This window comes from Argentina anserina, chromosome 4 (genome assembly GCF_933775445.1).
Source record: "Argentina anserina chromosome 4, drPotAnse1.1, whole genome shotgun sequence".
Taxonomy (NCBI): Eukaryota; Viridiplantae; Streptophyta; class Magnoliopsida; order Rosales; family Rosaceae; genus Argentina; species Argentina anserina.
In genome coordinates, this window is record NC_065875.1 from 24273890 (window position 1) to 24290677 (window position 16788).

The following is a 16788-nucleotide window of genomic DNA, read 5'->3' on the forward strand; positions in this document are numbered from 1 at the left end:
TGTACGTGAAAATACAAATGTTATGTGAGTAGGGTATCGATAGAAAATAGCTTATTTTCACTTAATTATCTTGATAACGAAAATTAAACACACAATATGAAGTTTGACTATTATAAAGAAGAGATTCACAAAATAAGAAACAAATTCTTCAACCAACAGTGTTCGCAATTTCCAGAAATTATTCATCTCAATGAGACAATTATATTAATTAACCAAAATACAAAGAAATTAGAATGGTCTTGCACGGAATTTAAGGGAAGTTGCAAGGGTGCTTCTGATATTATAAGTCCAAACAAAGACAAAAACAATAACAAGAAAACCAAAAAGCCCCCAGTAGTAATCAGCAATCATTCTCCTACTTCGACCCAAACCCAAAAAAACGTGAAACATTATTGTATTGAGGTCCAAGCAGTTGATTCTGTTCGTGACCAGAAATACCAAATGACCTCTTGTGTTTCTGCTAGCTCATCCACCCTGCAAATATAGCTGTATCTATCTTCTATCAAAAACCCATCAAATTATTGATTGCTCTCTTATTCCCAGACTCAAAAATCTCAGGTACCTTCTCTTCAAACCCACAAAAGTTCTTATCTTTTCTTCAATTCCTAAGTCAATCGATTTCAATTCAGGGTATAGGGTTAGATTTGCAGTACTTGAATTAAATACATGTCGTTTTCTGCAGCTGAGAATTGCTGAGCAAAATTGAGTTGCTCTGGTGTTTCTGAATTTCTAGTGAATCCTAGTTTCTGGAATTGAATTCGGTAAGGGTTTTTGCTGGTTATAGAAAAGTTTGGTTTTTTATGGTTCGATTATGAATAAAGTTTTGGTCTTTATATGTGTATGAGTTGGGTTAATATGGTTGTGATATGGGTTGGTTTTGTTGTTTATAGGGGAGCTCTGTGATTAGTTCAGGTCGGCATTGTAGAATTGATGTGAGTTTTGAAGCTTGAGTTATTGAGAGTTGTGGTGTATAGTGGGGTGCATTTTGGGTTGGGAAGTGTGTGGCTGTAGCTTGGAGTCTTGAATATGTACCGGACTGTGGCTACAGCTACAACTGCAACTCGAGGTGGATCTCCTACGGATAGTGGGGATTCTGTGGTGAGTTTGGATCAAGTGCCGCGGTGGAGCAACTCGGAGCATCGGTCCTCTTTGGAATATGACAATGAAGATCCCACCTTTTCGAATTCGTACTTCCCTGATCCTTTAACTGCTCAGTCAGGGGCTGATAGTGGTCTCAATGCGATTATTTCGAGGTTTCCTGTTGATCATGAGATTAATTCGAAGATATATTTGTGGAGGGGGAACCCTTGGAATCTTGAAGTTGATGCTGTAGTGAACTCTACAAATGAGGTGAGTACTCAACAATTCTATAGTGATAAGTTCCTGATATAACCATGCTCTGGGAAAATGAGAACATCAGGGTATTTGTATGGGGTTGTGTATTGGTTTAACTAAGAACCTACTTTAAGGCTCTAAGAGGTTTTCAGTTGGTCTTGAGTCTTTGACAGTATTTGAAGATTTTACGTAAACATATTCCTGAACTGTGGGTGCTTTCTTAAAGTTAATGATTTGTCAGTAAGCTACTTAAATTTTCTCCTTGAGCCTACTGGAGGATTAGACCATGGGCCTTATCCATGTTGTTAGTCTGTTAGAAGATTCTCGTTTTCAGATCAGTCACCTTTGAGCCCTAAGTTCATCAATCACATCTGGTTTGGGCAACCAATGGACGTGTGTGGCTAATGAATGGTACTATCCTAACATGCTTTCACTTCGATCATTTGCAGAACATGGATGAAGCACACTGCAGCCCTGGCTTGCATGCTGCGGCTGGACCTGGTCTTGCAGAAGAATGTGCAGCATTGGTAGGCTACTTCTTAGTCAAATTTAGCTATAGTAGTTTACATCTGGTTGCACTGCTGTCTTCAGTCTTCAGACGTTGATCACAAGATCCTTGATGTTTGAATATAATGTAAATAGAGATTCTTGTTTAGATTGAAAATGTTGAATAGGATACAACATGTGATATTTATGACACAGACTATGTATCATTACTCTAAAGCCTTCTCGTTATATTGTGATTGTTTTATATTAAGAATCAACTAATTTCAACCTTTCTTCCTGGATAGGGTGGATGCCGAACAGGGATGGCAAAGGTTACTAAAGCATATGACCTTCCAGCTAGGTATTGGCATTTTACACGTATATGACAGAAGAAAGTTGACTTTACGTTGCATTTTAACAAAGCTCAAATCTGTTTAGTAGTATTTTAAAAATCTCATTTAGCACCTAAGCACTCTTCATGTCTGAACATTTGATTCACAAGTCATTACTGGTTTATAGGAAATGCTAACAGAGGGATAATCTTTTATTAACTTCATTACTCGAGGTTCTGTGAACTTCTATTGGCGTCCAAGTAGGCTGTTAGGATTTTTTTTTCAGGATTACTTGAGTATGTTCCCGTGACTCATGGTTACTAGTGAGCTAGCCTAATGTAGGTGTTGCATATGAGTATTCTTAGCTTTACGCTTCATATTAGCATTTTGTTCTGTACATGCAGTTTGTTTTCTTGCATTGTTGTTGCACACAAGATTCTTGGGTAATAAAATATGCTTTTTCCTTTTATAATTAGGAGGGTTATCCATACTGTTGGTCCCAAGTATGCTGTGAAGTACCACACTGCTGCAGAAAATGCTCTGAGCCACTGCTACCGTTCTTGTCTTGAACTCCTCATTGAAAATGGGTTGCAAAGGTAAGCCGCTATAGCTTACCTTAGAGTTTACATCTATTCAGCTCTTTCTTATGATTTATCAACTGTTTTCCCCTTACAAAGTCACTCTGCTTGGCAAATATATTTGCAGCATTGCAATGGGCTGTATATATACGGAGGCTAAGAACTATCCTCGTGAGCCAGCTGCTCATGTCGCTATCAGTGAGTTTGTTTCTTATATTCATCTACATTAAGTTATTCATAGTGATATTGACAAGAAGTGCCACTGGTGTTTGAGCAACTATGCTGAATTACTAAATTATCTATTCATGCATGTATAGCCATGTTTTAGTTGTTCTCGAATAACTATTTCTCAAGATTGCATTTCTTTTATTCTCTCTATCCAGCTCATCTATTGTCTGCTTTCGTTCAGGGACTGTGCGACGGTTTCTCGAGAAACAGAAGGATAAAATCGCAGCTGTTGTCTTTTGTACTACCACATCAACTGATACAGAAATCTACAAAAGGTGATTCGTCTTTCAAGGAAATTTAACTTATTTGTCATGTATAATTTTACTGTCAGAATTTGAGAGCTCATTTTCTCTCCTTCTCTTTTATAAGTGTAGATTGCTTCCGCTTTACTTTCCTCGCGATAGACTTGAAGAGGAGGTTGCCATGTCAAAACTTCCTGCAGATGTAGGCGATGAAAATGGTGAGACGATTATAGATGAGCGAAAAATCAGGATAAAGCCTTTGCCCAAAAAAGCTATTGCAAGGCCACCAAGAGCTCCGGTTGATCTTCCTGTTAGTGATGCAGGCTTGGTACGGAGGTAAGTTAATTAAAAGTAGCATACATTACAAATGAAAATGTAAAGCACTTCGTGAGTAATATAACAAACATTTACTGCAAATTACCAGTGATGAAGTCCATGCATTTTATATCAATGCTCATAGATTCTGTGAACTTGGTTCTCTGTTTTATGAATCTCAGTGGTTCATTTTGCTAGACCTTGAACTGTTGTTATACAGGAACTCATCACATTTGGATTCATTTCTGGATCCGGCTTTTATGTCTTTAATAAAAGATCCGGACCAGAGACGTAGGGAACAATGGGAAAAAACTGCTCAAGCCCAAGGTGGATGGAATTGTGCCAAAATGCTTGGGTTTGGTGAGCTTGGTGGACCTCCACTGTCTGCTGCAGAAGAATACTCGCTTCATTCAAGATACCTTGCTAAAGCAAACTCTCTCAATCTTTCAGAAATTTCAGAAATGAAAATTGTGTATGCTTTTATATCTCTGATCTTCAGTGGCAATTGTGGAGTCTTTAATTTATAGAATTTTACACCTGTCATTCTGTCAACTTACTAATTTATGAAAAAGAAGTTTGGATGTGAGTCTTCGGGGCAGTTAATATTGAATTGCCTCTCTATATGTCAGCTACCGAGGTGGAGTTGACAGCGAAGGTCGTCCTGTAATGGTAGTTGTGGGCGCACATTTTCTGCTGCGATGTCTTGATCTAGAACGATTTGTGCATTATGTTGTCAAGGTAGCAAAGCATCAAAGTTCATGTTGATCTACAGATGTCGCTAAGCAATTGTTTGAAAAAAAGAGAGTTAATAGATGCATGATTTTTTCCCTTCTCTATTGATTTACAGGAGTTTGAGCCCATAATACAGAAGCCATATACTATCGTGTACTTCCACTCTGCAGCATCTCTACAGCTGTAAGTTCCTCAATCCTCATAGTTTAGTTTCGGAAAAATGCAAAACATATATGTTTATGAAATAGCTTATATGTTTATTGTAAGCTTTTCAGTAAATGATTCAGTTTTACTTTTCTAAATGTATGCAGTCAGCCAGACTTGGGGTGGATGAGAAGATTACAACAAATACTTGGTCGTAAACACCAACGTAATCTGCATGTAGGTTCCGCTAACTTTCCATCTACTTGGGCCAATATTTATCTACCATCCACATCTCTGATCCTTGTTTCCTTTACATAGGCAATATATGTCCTCCACCCTACTTTCGGGCTTAAGGCGGCTCTGTTTGCTATGCAATTGTTTGTGGACAATGTGGTATGTCTAGTTTCATTTGTGTATGCTCGGTTACTAAAACTTCAGTGCCACTTAAAAATGCATTGTAAGTGAAATGGTATTTAACACTTGTTTCTAGGTCTGGAAGAAAGTGGTATATGTGGATAGGTTACTGCAGCTCTTCAGATATGTACCTCGTGAGCAGTTGACCATCCCCGACTTTGTTTTCCAGTTGAGTTTTCTCTTTCTTTCATCTATACAATAGGGTCTTTTAGAAGTCTTAACTATGATTCTGATGATTTATACGACCATGATAATGTAGGCACGATTTGGAAGTGAATGGTGGGAAGGGTCTAATCGTGGATCCAAGAACAAAGTATGTGTATCATCGTCCATAGTACCACAAATACAATTCCAGTAGGCAACGAAGGAAGGAAGTCCATGGATTGTGATTTCTTGATTCTATTCTCTTTTACTGTATCATATAGGTATTAGATGAGAGTTGAATTTTTTGTGTTCATTGTGTACAAAAGCTGTAATTCTTTTCTTTGTTTTATTTTATATATATTTTCGCTTAATTGTAACGACCAAATGATCCGTCTGTTTCAACATGAAATTAGAAATATTCTTTCTTGTTACATGTTATTAATAAAATGGAAGTGAATTTGAGCTTTGTGAGAGTTTATAAATCGCTGAAACTGACCTAAATTAACAAAATCTTGAATAGAATTACATGAGACACAGTAGCTTAGTTAGTAAAATTGAATTATAAGAACCAGCAAAGTTTACCACTGTAAAAGAGAACTAGCAAATTTTAACCAGGAAAAAACTTGCGTACAAACTAGTATGTACACGTGCGTCTAAACTCTTGTTTATTTGCACACTTTGCGAATATAAATACATGATTTTAACCGTTCAAAGGTTTAGTTTATTACTAAAGATCATTTATGTAAAAGATCAACATAAACAAAAATCGTCTTCATAGTCGATTGCATCAAACAAATGAACGGTTATGGTGAAAGTTAGTAGTCTCATGATCAACCGTCAATTTGTTTGATGCAATCGACTATGAAGACGATTTTTGTTTATGTTGATATTTTACAGAAATGATCTTTAGTAATAAACTAAACTTTTGAACGGTTAAAATCATGTATTTATATTCGCAAAGTGTTCAAATAAACGAGAGTTTGGACGCACGCGTACATACTAGTTTGTACGCAAGTTTTTCCTTTTAACCAAGTAAAAACGAAATGCTAGGTGCTTTGGGCCTTTGGCAAAGAAGGAATCTTCGTCGTTTCAAAGAAAAAAAAAAGTCTCAGATAAACACAGTTGATATCATACTCCACGACGCAGTCGATACGACCCCAGTTGGGCTTGGCTAGCTCCTCGAAAGCGTTCCACACAGTTTTTCATATATTTGGAATTATAGGAAGTTAATAATCTTCCAGTTGAAGACCAACGTCGGCCTCGTTGCGTCTCCCGGCCACTCTCCGGTGAGCTCACTCTTCACTTTTTAAAACAGCTATCTGCTTTTAGGATTGTTACTGGTATATTTTACAATACTATTAACTTGGGTTTTAATAAAGATTTGAACTTTTCTACACCTAGTAGTCTAGTACTGAAAGATCGGATTTTGATCAATTTTGCGTTGTATGGTATTAAGCTTTTACTGTTTAGTTGAATCTTGGTTAATTGTAATGTCTTAGCATTATCTGCTTGAGCCTTGAGCTGAAATGTGATTGGAGTTGCTGTATCCTTGTAGGGTGATTGGACTTGCTGATGTTGCTTTAGAAGAGTTCGGAGAAAAAAGAAGGGTTTTTTTTTTTGTTGAAAATGGTGCAAGGTTTGTCACTGGGCACTCTGGCTACGCCGTGTGGCGGTTGTGTTTGTGGATCAGTGCCTTCATGGAGGAAGCATTTTGGAGTAATGAGGAGAGAGCAGATAAGTAGTGAGAGGAGTTTTGTGTGGCATCAGTGTGATCATAGCGTACTTGTGAAAGGAAAGTCTGATATGTTGGGGCAAAGGAATGTAAGGGTGGAAGCTGGGTGGCTGTTTAAAGGGGGTGATAGGGGGTCGGATGCGATCACAGAGCGCAGTGAGAGTGCTAATGAGGATATATTGATATTCTTCTTCCAGCTGGACCTGGCTACTCGAGTACAGGTTTGATGCAACTCCTTCAATGATTTTAATCTTATATGAGGTTTTCCTTTTTGTCCAATTAATGTTGTTTAGGATGCAGTGGTCTGAGGTGGTATGTCTCAGTTTTGCTTACACTATCTTGATACGCTATTTGGGGTTGTAATGGCAGTGTGCATTGAATATGGAAGAGTATGACATTGCACAGCAACTGAGAACCAAACTGGCTGAGGTTAGACCGCTAATCTTTGATCATTATTAGTAAAAGGTGCTCGTAGCTTGCTTTAAACGTCTTCATCTTTTAATTAAAGACCCTATAGACTTCTTTTTTGGATGCATAATTTCACTCCTTAGCAAACTCATAAATCATTGAGAGAGCTATGGTTTCAAGCTTTAATAGGAGTCACACCAGCCAAACTCTGGAGTGGTTTTAGATGCACTACCTTGCGGATGTGAAAAGGACTGTTTGGCATGTATTATGTACTATACTTAGCTGCACTTCTGCACAAATATATTAAAACGAGATATATTTGAGCTTTCTGGTAAATGGAGAATCAAGTAATGTAGCAGCTTGCCTAATAACCGTTCTTATTGGAAGGTTGAAGCAGAAGTTGCTAAGCAGCAAGAGGGGAAAAGGGGATCATCTTCAAAGAGTGAAGCTCAAGATAAGGGTATAAGTATCATTCGTTTACGGTAGGCATTGTAATTTTTTGATTTAATTTCAGCGAGATAGGTGTATTTATATCATGCTTTAACTAAAATTTCTCAATTCTATTGGCATATGGAGTCATCTAAAAGTGTTATGAGACAGCTACATTTGTCTTTCTTACAGTGCAGACTTGCAAGGTGCAATTGAGAGTGAAAACTATGCAGTGGCAGCCAGGCTGCGGGATGAAATCTCAAAATTGGAAGCAGAATCATTGGCTATATCAGCCAAAGCTTTGGCACATGAAAATGCAAACTATGCATTTCGTTTGGGACAGAGAGTGAGGCATAAAAAATTTGGTAAGTTCTATCTGTGCCTTCTGCTGGCAGAGTTATCTTTCATTTGTTTGATTCATATTCCAAGATGGTGATGTCAAGTAGTGCATAAATGGATAATTCATACTTGGGCATATCTAGGTAGTTGAAGTTCATAATTAGGGAGTATGAAGCAATTGATTATATAAATCAAACGTTGCAGCTGGGAAAGAGGGGTAATTAAGATTCGGTTTCCCCCTAAGATGATATGTTATCTTATCTGTTCAGGTTATCGGGCTGTAGTTTGTGGAATGGATCCTGTGTGCTGTGAATCGAGTTCATGGATGGAAACTGCTCAAGTTGAAAAGTTGTCTCGGGGTGCGAACCAGCCATTTTATCAGGTTTGAACTTGGATGTGCCATCATGATTTTGGACCTTGACATATGCTTTTGATTTCTTTATAACAACTTATAAAACCAGGCGTGACTATTATGACTATTATCACTTAACAGTAATTGGCTAAGTGTTCAAATAATGTCATCAATTGGGTGATTAAGAAAACATTGCTTGAAATAGTATTCGAATCATCTCTTCTTATATCTTTGCCAGGTTTTGGTTGATGTGCATGCAGACCCCAACCTTCTGGTGGCTTATGGTAATCTGCATCTGCTTCACCCGTTTGATCCTCAAACTGGAGTTTATGTTCCTGTGAAGTGTTTTTTACCGCATTAGTGCCTGGCTTATATTCGTTTTGTCTTTTGGTTTCTTGTGCTGCAGTTGCTGAGGATAATCTATTGGCCCCTGACCAACCAGATTTGGTGAGTAGACGTCTCCCCTAATTTTGCCATCTTTTTCTGTAATTGTATTATTTTCTTTTTGCTCTTAATGTTCAATTCACTATCTCCCTTGAAGAAGATCAGATCGCCCCCCCCCCCCCCCCCCCCCCCCCCCCGAGGTTAAGATTTTCTGCATTTAATCTTGTGCAGGATCGATTTGATCATCCCTACATTTCCTTCTTATTCTATGGGATGGATGCAGCTGGTGATTTCATTCCTATCAAGCAACTACGCGAGAAGTACAACAGACCACGACATGAAATACCGCTCGATGAGGAGCCAGGAGGCGAGGCTTAGACAAATGCCAGCATTTAGCAACAGACCTTGTACAACATACTGAATAGCATAGATCATTCGAATATATACTTCATTGTTTTCCCCCTTGTACTAATCAGAAAGTGGATAAACAATTTAACAGGTTAGAAGCCTATATGTTTGTTATTTTGTTTATACCCTACTGAATGAAGACAAGAAATTGAGTATGTATTTGGATTTAGTTGCTTCTAAATTGGTTGTCCGCGTGCACTCCACTATTTGGTCTTGCCTTTGTAGTGACTAGTGAGAGGCTCAAGGAACAATTTTCAGAGCTAATCTTTTAAGACTTGAAAATATTCTGAGGGCCAATGATAAGATAGTAATTAGGACAATTTGTACACGACTGCTAGGACCACAGCTGCCGTTTGAGGCAAATCCCTCTGCCAAAGGCATCATGCGCTATGCATCCTACATTCCTACTCAGAAAATTGAGATTCATCAAGTTTGGTGGATGATTGTTCATCCTTGTGGTGTGACCATATTCCCTTTCAGTAGCTAGACAATTCTTGCGGGCACTGATAAGAAGTCGGTAAGTTTACGCAATGATTGTCTGCAGCCTCCGCTTCGTTCTCACCTGTCACAACAAGAAGTTGGATGCCGAGTTGATGTCTGGAAATGGACCATACTCGAGGCCAATCTCGTTCCGTCAACCTACTTGCACGATTATAATTCACTTCTGTCAAGTTAACGCCGATGTCCTTATGAGCATGATATCATTCTTCATCTCGTAAGCTACCAGGACATAAAGGACATGCAGCCCAGTTAGGTTCCATGAGACGGACAACACAGAAAATGCCAAGGCATAGCAGTCGGAATATCACAGGGGCTTAGAATTCCTTTATCTTGCAGGCGGCAGTAGGCTTCAGGAGAATGATGTTCAGATAATCACACTACCACCTGGGTCGCTGTTTTGAACTTTTGGGACACAGAGGATGGGAGCCTGGATTTCGCCAGGTTTGCCAAGCTGACCACAGGCCGCCATCTGATCATCGCCTCTACTCGGCCGCATGAAAACCACACGGCCTGCCCCGGCCAAATAATTTCTGAACTCCACCATTTTCTCATCACTGGTTGGTCTGAAATGGGATCCGCTATGAGGATTAAATGTGATGAGGTTGATCTTGCATGGATTGCCCTCCCTGAACCAGATCAGCAAGCCTTCTTGCATCCTCAATGCTGCAGCATGCAAGGCATACAATCACACATCAAACAAATAAAACAAGGAATCCCTAATTGAAGGTAAACTGTGTTGTAAATGTATACCATGGGGCAGCATTTCATGACATACTGCTAAAGAAACTTCATATTGACATAATCAAACTAACCAACATGCAACTACAAAAGTTATTTTTACCTATCATTTACTCCTGCCAGCATTACATATTCAAAAAGAACTCTGTAGTTATTCTTGAAGCGAAGTTCCTCTCTAAGAGTCTGAAGAAGCACAGCCCTATATTGTACTTCCGGTTTATTGGCATGATCCATTTTCTGACCTGCAATGTTCATCACTATAAGGTAATACAACTGTGTGGAAGTGTGAGTATGCACACATGTTTTGTACCAAGTTATCACACAAGTATGTAGTTTGATAGTTCAGATAATGAATTGAAATACCTCATCTGTAGTTGCATTCAAACCAACAGCTAAAGCACAATTAGATTCTCTGAGATAACGCCTCAGCTGGGGGACAAGCCCACTTGTTGAAACAGTTATCTTCTTGCGAGGACTGAAATGAAGGCCTTGATCATCCACCATAATGTCTACAGCTTTAATAACATTGTCAATGTTGTGAAGCGGCTCTCCCATTCCCTGGAAATACAAAGTTATTCCAATTAGAAATTGTCAAAAGTTAGGCAAAAATGCCGATTTGCACTCTAAATTTGGCTGAAATTGTCAATTTGCACCCCGAACTTGTATTTGAGTCAATTTACCTCCTAAACTTGGTAAAAATTACCGATTTACACCCCGAACTTGCATTTGAGTCAATTTACCTCCTAAACTTGGTAAAAATTGCTGATTTGCACCCTATCCGTTAAATTTAATGTTTTCAATCTAATTTTAAGTCGCATGTCATACATTTAAGGGGCAGTATTGTCATTATATATTTATTCATATTTAATAATGAAATAAATTAATAAAATTACTTAAGAGAAACACTTGCTACAATGTTTGTTTTTTCGAAACATGTTATTGATTTATATATTTATTATTTTATGTGATATGGTATGTTAAAAGATATTAGAAAAATATAAATAAATAAATACATTGAAAATTAAAAATAAATGTGTGTTCCGAGAGAATTATTATTCTACCATTGTATGTGTCTTAGTCTTATTAGGTTTCCTGTTAGAGATATATTCGCATCTCTGTAAGATTATGACTCCGAATCCTACGGGATTGTGGTTATGTAATGCCTATATATTGACCTCATTATCAATCAATAAACGGTTACGTTCTGTTCTATTACGTCGTTATTATTCTCGTTTTGTTCCTCCTTCAACAATGTGTATATATAAAAATATATTTATACACAACACACTATATTTGAATGGGTGGATATGTTGAATATATAATTCAAAGTAGGGTCAAGTATGTAGAAAAAAAGATGTAAATAAATAATTTGATTAACAAAATAATCCTCATTTTAAAGAATATTTTTATTTGTTTTTAAGAAAAATATATATAGAAAATGACAACATTACCCCTCATGTGCATGACATGTGACGCAAAATTGGATAGAAACAGTTAAATTTAACGGATGGGGTGCAAATCGACAATTTTTACCAAGTTTAGGAGGTAAATTGACTCAAATACAAATTCGGGTGCAAATTGATAATTTCAGCTAAATTTAGGGTGTAAATCGACATTTTTGCCCAAAATTTATGTTTTGGTGACCTATATTATAGGTTATAAAGGTTCAGTAATAGCAATATGGGTCCAGAATCCAGATACCAGAACACAATAAACGATAAGGTTCTCAAATAAACACAACTAAAGTTCCCATATACACACCATAACACTAGTTAACCTCTACACTATATAGCATAGCAGGGAGGGCAAACAATTTGATGTACCTTCCTAGTTCCATCGGCCGCGGAAATAATATCCTTCAAAGACAATGAATGCCTTAAACTCAGCATTCGCACTCAACATCTTGCTAAAATCCTCATTTAAACCTACAGCACGAGCATATTAGTAGCCATAAGTCTTTGATACGTGTCAAACCTTCCAGCTGATCACTGTGATGCGCCCACAAATCATTCCCGTAGAGACGCTTCCACAGCATCATAGCTTGTCCAAAGCATTACAATTATCATGAGTCACATAATCATAATTAACCTACTAAAAACGAATTAACCTCCAGCCAGCTCATCCCTTTAAGAAGCACCTTGGAGCTTTTGTTTGAGTTTCTAGTCAAATTTTTCAGACAAGTCAAAACCGGAGGAACCATCGTCGACGGAGGCGAGGGTCTCGGGGAGAGAGCAAGCGGTGGTGATTGCTTTAGAGATTGAGAGGAGAGAGGATAGGAGGGCGCGGGGGGCGTCTGTGTTAAGACTGTTAAACCTCTGTTTGTGTTCGAGGGGCAAAATTGTCTTTTCACTAATACATCCGACAGTCTCTACGCTTTTCCGACTATATCCAGAACTCATCCGATGGGTCTTCCGCGTCTCATATCTTTGCACCTGATTATACGTTCGGAAACGCGCCGGAAAAGGTCGAATGCGCGCCGAAAACGACTGAATACGTTCGAGGATGTTGCTGCAAAGACAGTTACACCCCTATGTATATAAAATCGGTCCATTTATTAAACCCATCGACCAGCCAAGCCCAAGGTTAAGCCAAGACTGAAGAGAGTGAAGAGAGTGCGATGGCGACGAGAGAACCGGTGCTCCTCCTAGCGTGTCTGGTGTCAATCGCAGCCGTCGATTCAAAAGTAGACAGCTCCGGCGAGTGGCACGTCCTCACGAAGCACAACTTGTTCTCTCAGTTCCGTCTCCACCCTCACATCCTCCTCCCTCGTCACAACTTCTTTGGCCGCAGTTGATTTTATACTGAGTTGTGTAGCATTGTGGTATTCGGATAGTCCTAAAAAGTATATAAGAACAAAGAAGCCAGCTCTTCTGTGTAAGAAAAGAAGGATCATAAGTGCGAAAAATAACATTACCAAAACATGTCTGAACCATAAACTGCTTAAAACAAAGATCCTTAATTGACAAAATGTCTTATTCCAAGAGAACAGCACAAAGAATTAACAAACTAATGACCTGCTTTTGTATCCATATGTAAGTCGGTTTATGCCAAACCAACATCCTGTAGCCCATTGTAGAGCTCAACACACTAAACGGATACCGGCCAGATGGGAAAACTCCGGCTTTCGCTTCCTTGTCTTCAATTTCCATATCTTCACATTCTCTGAGTCAGAAAAACAAAAATCAGAAATCTGTCATCAGAAACTTGTTCCAAATCTTCAACCCCATTATTCACATCAGTGCCACATAAATAATGTTTCATTGTTCACTGAATTGCTTAAACTCACGAAGAGAAAGCATTTCGTTGATGCATGTTCCTATTGTTATTACAGACACCTTTTGTAAGAAAAGTATAGCCATCAATAAGGAGGCAATTAGTCAATCTTTTAAAACATATAAAAACAAACAAGTAGCAACTAACCAGGGAAAAGGAAAAACATTTCTGCATTACCAGTTGGTCCTCAACCTCGTCCATATTTTATGGTAAATTTTTAAACACAACATGAGACCAGCTAATGAGCAAACATAAACCAAGAATAGACTAACAAGTGCTTCAGAAAAGAGTCACTCAATCATAAACGAAATAAAAGCAAATAATCCTTCAAAAGAACACAACATATCATGAGACCAACTAGTGAGCTAGTGCTTTATTCATAATTGGTAAACAAAATCTCCCTTGAGTGAAAATCTAATTCTCTAATATGAAGTACGTGCCACTCTAATTCTCAATTTGTACACTGACTGTTATAACCACAGCTGCCGTATGAGGTGAATCCCTCTGCCAAAGGCAACATGCGCCTACGCATCCTACATTCCTACTCAGAAAATTGAGATTCATCAAGTTTGGTGGATGATTGTTCATCCTTGTGGTGTGACCATATTCCCTTTAGTAGCTAGACAATTCTTGCAGGCACTGATAAGAAGTCGGTAAGTTTACGCAATGATTGTCTGCAGCCTCCGCTTTATTCTCACCTGTCACAACAAGAAGTTGCCGAGTTGATGTCTGGAAATGGACCATACTCAAGGCCAATCTTATTCTGTCGACCTGCTTGCACGATTATAGTTCACTTCTGTCAAGTTAATGCCGATGTCCTTATGAGCATGATATCATTCTTCATCGCGTAAGCTACAAGGACATAATTGTGAAAGTTGCATCTAGAATAATGCGCAAGCTTGCAGACAAATTGCTCTCAAGCCTTCAAACTTCAAAATATAGTCCGCTCATTTTGATCATGGACGCAGGTTCCTATGCATGAAATGGTTATCTTATTACCGTCCTAAAATGGCAATCATGGTGACTCTAGATCTAATGGCATTTGTGCAGCCCTGATCATGTATAGTCTGTATTGACAGTCTTACTGATCCATGTTAGCAAGCAGCACATGCCACTGTATCAGGTGGGCTGCCATTTCTGAAATCCATTTGCACTTGGCTATATGCCTGGGACTTGCTCAAACCCCTATGTTTCATTGACTCTAGCACCTGATTAACCTGGCTCCATCTACCATCTGAAGCATACAGGTTACGCATTAACACATAGTAGGAAGCTTCATCAGGATGCAACTCCAGCATTCTTTTTATTGCCAGTTCGCCAAGATCAAACCTTGAATAGAGTCCACATCCGTGGAGAAAAGCTCCAAACAAACTAACATCTGGTCGAAACGGCATTTTCTCAATAAAGTCTAAGGTTTCTTCAAGTTTTCCAGCACGAGCCAGGAGATCAACCATACATGCATAGTGCTTCATAGAAGGCACAAAGTTATAATCCTGGCATAGAGAATCGAAATACCTCAGACCTTCTGCAACCATTCCTGTATGGCTACAAGCTGATAATAAGGTTGTGAAAATTACTTCGTTTGGCTCGACGCGATTCTTTAACAAATCACTGAAAAGTTCTGCGGAGCCTCTACTATCACCCTGGATTCCATATCCACCAATCATCGCAGTCCATGTTATAGTGTTTCTCTCTCTCATTCCATCAAAAACTGCACGAGCAGATTCAGCATCACCACACTTGGCATAGAAATTTAGAAGTGCAGTGCCAGCATAGAGGTTTGAAGCTAATATGCCAATTTTTATCGAGTAAGCATGAAGTGATGCACCAACCTGAAGAAAACTGAGGTAAGCACAAGCTGATAGGACACTTACCAATGTGAATGCATCAGGGGAGAATGACTCTGATGTCATTTGATGAAACAGTTGGAGAGCCTCATATGCAAAGCCGTTTTGGGAATACCCACAAATAATTGAACTCCAAGTAATCACATTCCTATCCAATGTTGTATCAAAGATATATTGAGCATCACTAATCATATGGCATTTTGCATACATATCAACGAGAGCATTTCTCACAGCAGACTCTTCCAACCCAAGTCTAATCCCAAGACCATGGACTGACCTTCCCATATTCAAATTAACCGACTGTGCACAAGATGAAATCACACTTGTAATGGTTATAGAATTCGGCAACAGACCAACCCATATCTTATCCATGAACAACTTCAATGCCTCCAATGGGCACCCACTTTGCGTGTACCCAACAATCATTGCAGTCCACGAAACAATATCAGTCATGGAATGCTCCTCAAATATGGAACGAGCATCTCTTATAACCCTACACTTGACATACATGTCCAAAAGAGACGTCCCCAACACATTATTGACGCCAATACCATTCTTGATCAAGTGTCCATGGATCCACTTCCCCTGGTGTAAAGCCCTTAACTTTGTGCAAGCGGTAAGTACACTACCTAGCGTAAACTGATTCCCTTCAACCAATTCCTCCCTCATGCTATTAAACAAAACCAATCCATCTTCCGGACACTCATTCTGCACATACCCAACAATCATCGTAGTCCAACAAACCACACATCTCTCCACAATCCCATCAAACACCCCACGAGCCCACTCAATCCACCCACATTTCGCATACAAATCCATCAACCCGTTCAACACAAACCCATCGGGGCTCGTGGCCTTAACAATCTCACAATGCACCTTCCTCCCCTCATTTACATCCCTCACCTCACTACACGCCTTCAACACAATCGAATACACAACATTGTCACGCTCCCTAACCCACATTCTCACACGCCTAAACAAACCCACAACCTCATCATACTCATTGTGCATCAAGTACCACCTCAGCATCGCTTTCGCCGAATAAAAATCTGGGCTTGGCATTTCATCAAACACTAACCGGGCACATTTCAGAAGCCCAAACGAGCCGTAGAGGCTAATCAATTTGGTACGACAGAGACGATCGTTGGATAAGCCGTGGACTACAAGCAAGCTATGAACTTTCCTAAGTGAATCGATGTTTCTACAGGTGAGGAGAAGATTAAAGCATGGGTTTGAGAAGATTGAGTGGGTTGAGGCTTTGGCTTTAGACAGCTCAGGTGGGTCTGGAGGTGGTGGCTTGTATATAAAATGAGTTAGGGTTAGTGATTGAAGTAAAGGGTTTCTGGGTATTTGGTTGTGAAGGTTAGAGATGAGTCTCATCGCCGGCGTTAGTTTTCCGGTTTCAGGGTTTGAATTGCATCGGAGGA

At 39.1% G+C, this 16788-nt stretch overlaps 4 protein-coding genes across 6 annotated transcripts; 2 read left to right on the top strand and 2 right to left on the bottom strand.

Moving 5' to 3' along the window:
* Positions 1-376: 376 nt before the first annotated feature.
* On the top strand, positions 377-5413 carry LOC126792020 (uncharacterized). 3 transcript variants are annotated; one of them, XM_050518528.1, is made up of 16 exons: positions 377-558; positions 683-761; positions 891-1350; positions 1785-1862; positions 2127-2182; positions 2630-2749; positions 2859-2929; positions 3141-3234; positions 3334-3537; positions 3737-3988; positions 4146-4254; positions 4364-4431; positions 4560-4629; positions 4711-4785; positions 4892-4974; positions 5066-5413. In XM_050518528.1, exons 3-16 carry the CDS (start codon positions 1027-1029, stop codon positions 5139-5141), a joined length of 1680 nt encoding a protein of 559 aa, XP_050374485.1. In that variant the 5' UTR covers positions 377-558; positions 683-761; positions 891-1026; the 3' UTR covers positions 5142-5413. The 3 variants fall into 3 exon arrangements, with proteins under 3 accessions (XP_050374485.1, XP_050374483.1, XP_050374484.1); XM_050518526.1 differs by having other exon boundaries at positions 378-558; positions 4883-4974; XM_050518527.1 differs by lacking the exon at positions 683-761 and having other exon boundaries at positions 378-558; positions 4883-4974.
* Positions 5414-6069: 656 nt separating this feature from the next.
* Positions 6070-9157, top strand: LOC126792022 (clp protease adapter protein ClpF, chloroplastic). Its single transcript, XM_050518530.1, has 9 exons — positions 6070-6236; positions 6506-6903; positions 7052-7111; positions 7478-7572; positions 7712-7884; positions 8128-8240; positions 8449-8494; positions 8617-8657; positions 8826-9157. Exons 2-9 carry the CDS (start codon positions 6577-6579, stop codon positions 8970-8972), a joined length of 1002 nt encoding a protein of 333 aa, XP_050374487.1. The 5' UTR covers positions 6070-6236; positions 6506-6576; the 3' UTR covers positions 8973-9157.
* A 686-nt stretch (positions 9158-9843) lies between these two features.
* LOC126792450 (uncharacterized) lies at positions 9844-13390 on the bottom strand. The gene is given in 10 exon segments (XM_050518865.1): positions 9844-10125; positions 10127-10166; positions 10345-10436; positions 10439-10483; positions 10605-10799; positions 12108-12166; positions 12216-12281; positions 12439-12769; positions 12931-13111; positions 13299-13390. Coding segments are annotated over 10 exon segments (1359 nt in total). The 3' UTR covers positions 9844-9867.
* A 940-nt stretch (positions 13391-14330) lies between these two features.
* Positions 14331-16788, bottom strand: LOC126792019 (pentatricopeptide repeat-containing protein At2g03380, mitochondrial). The gene has a single exon (XM_050518525.1). The coding sequence runs from the start codon at positions 16739-16741 to the stop codon at positions 14609-14611; it is 2133 nt and encodes a 710-aa protein (XP_050374482.1). The 5' UTR covers positions 16742-16788; the 3' UTR covers positions 14331-14608.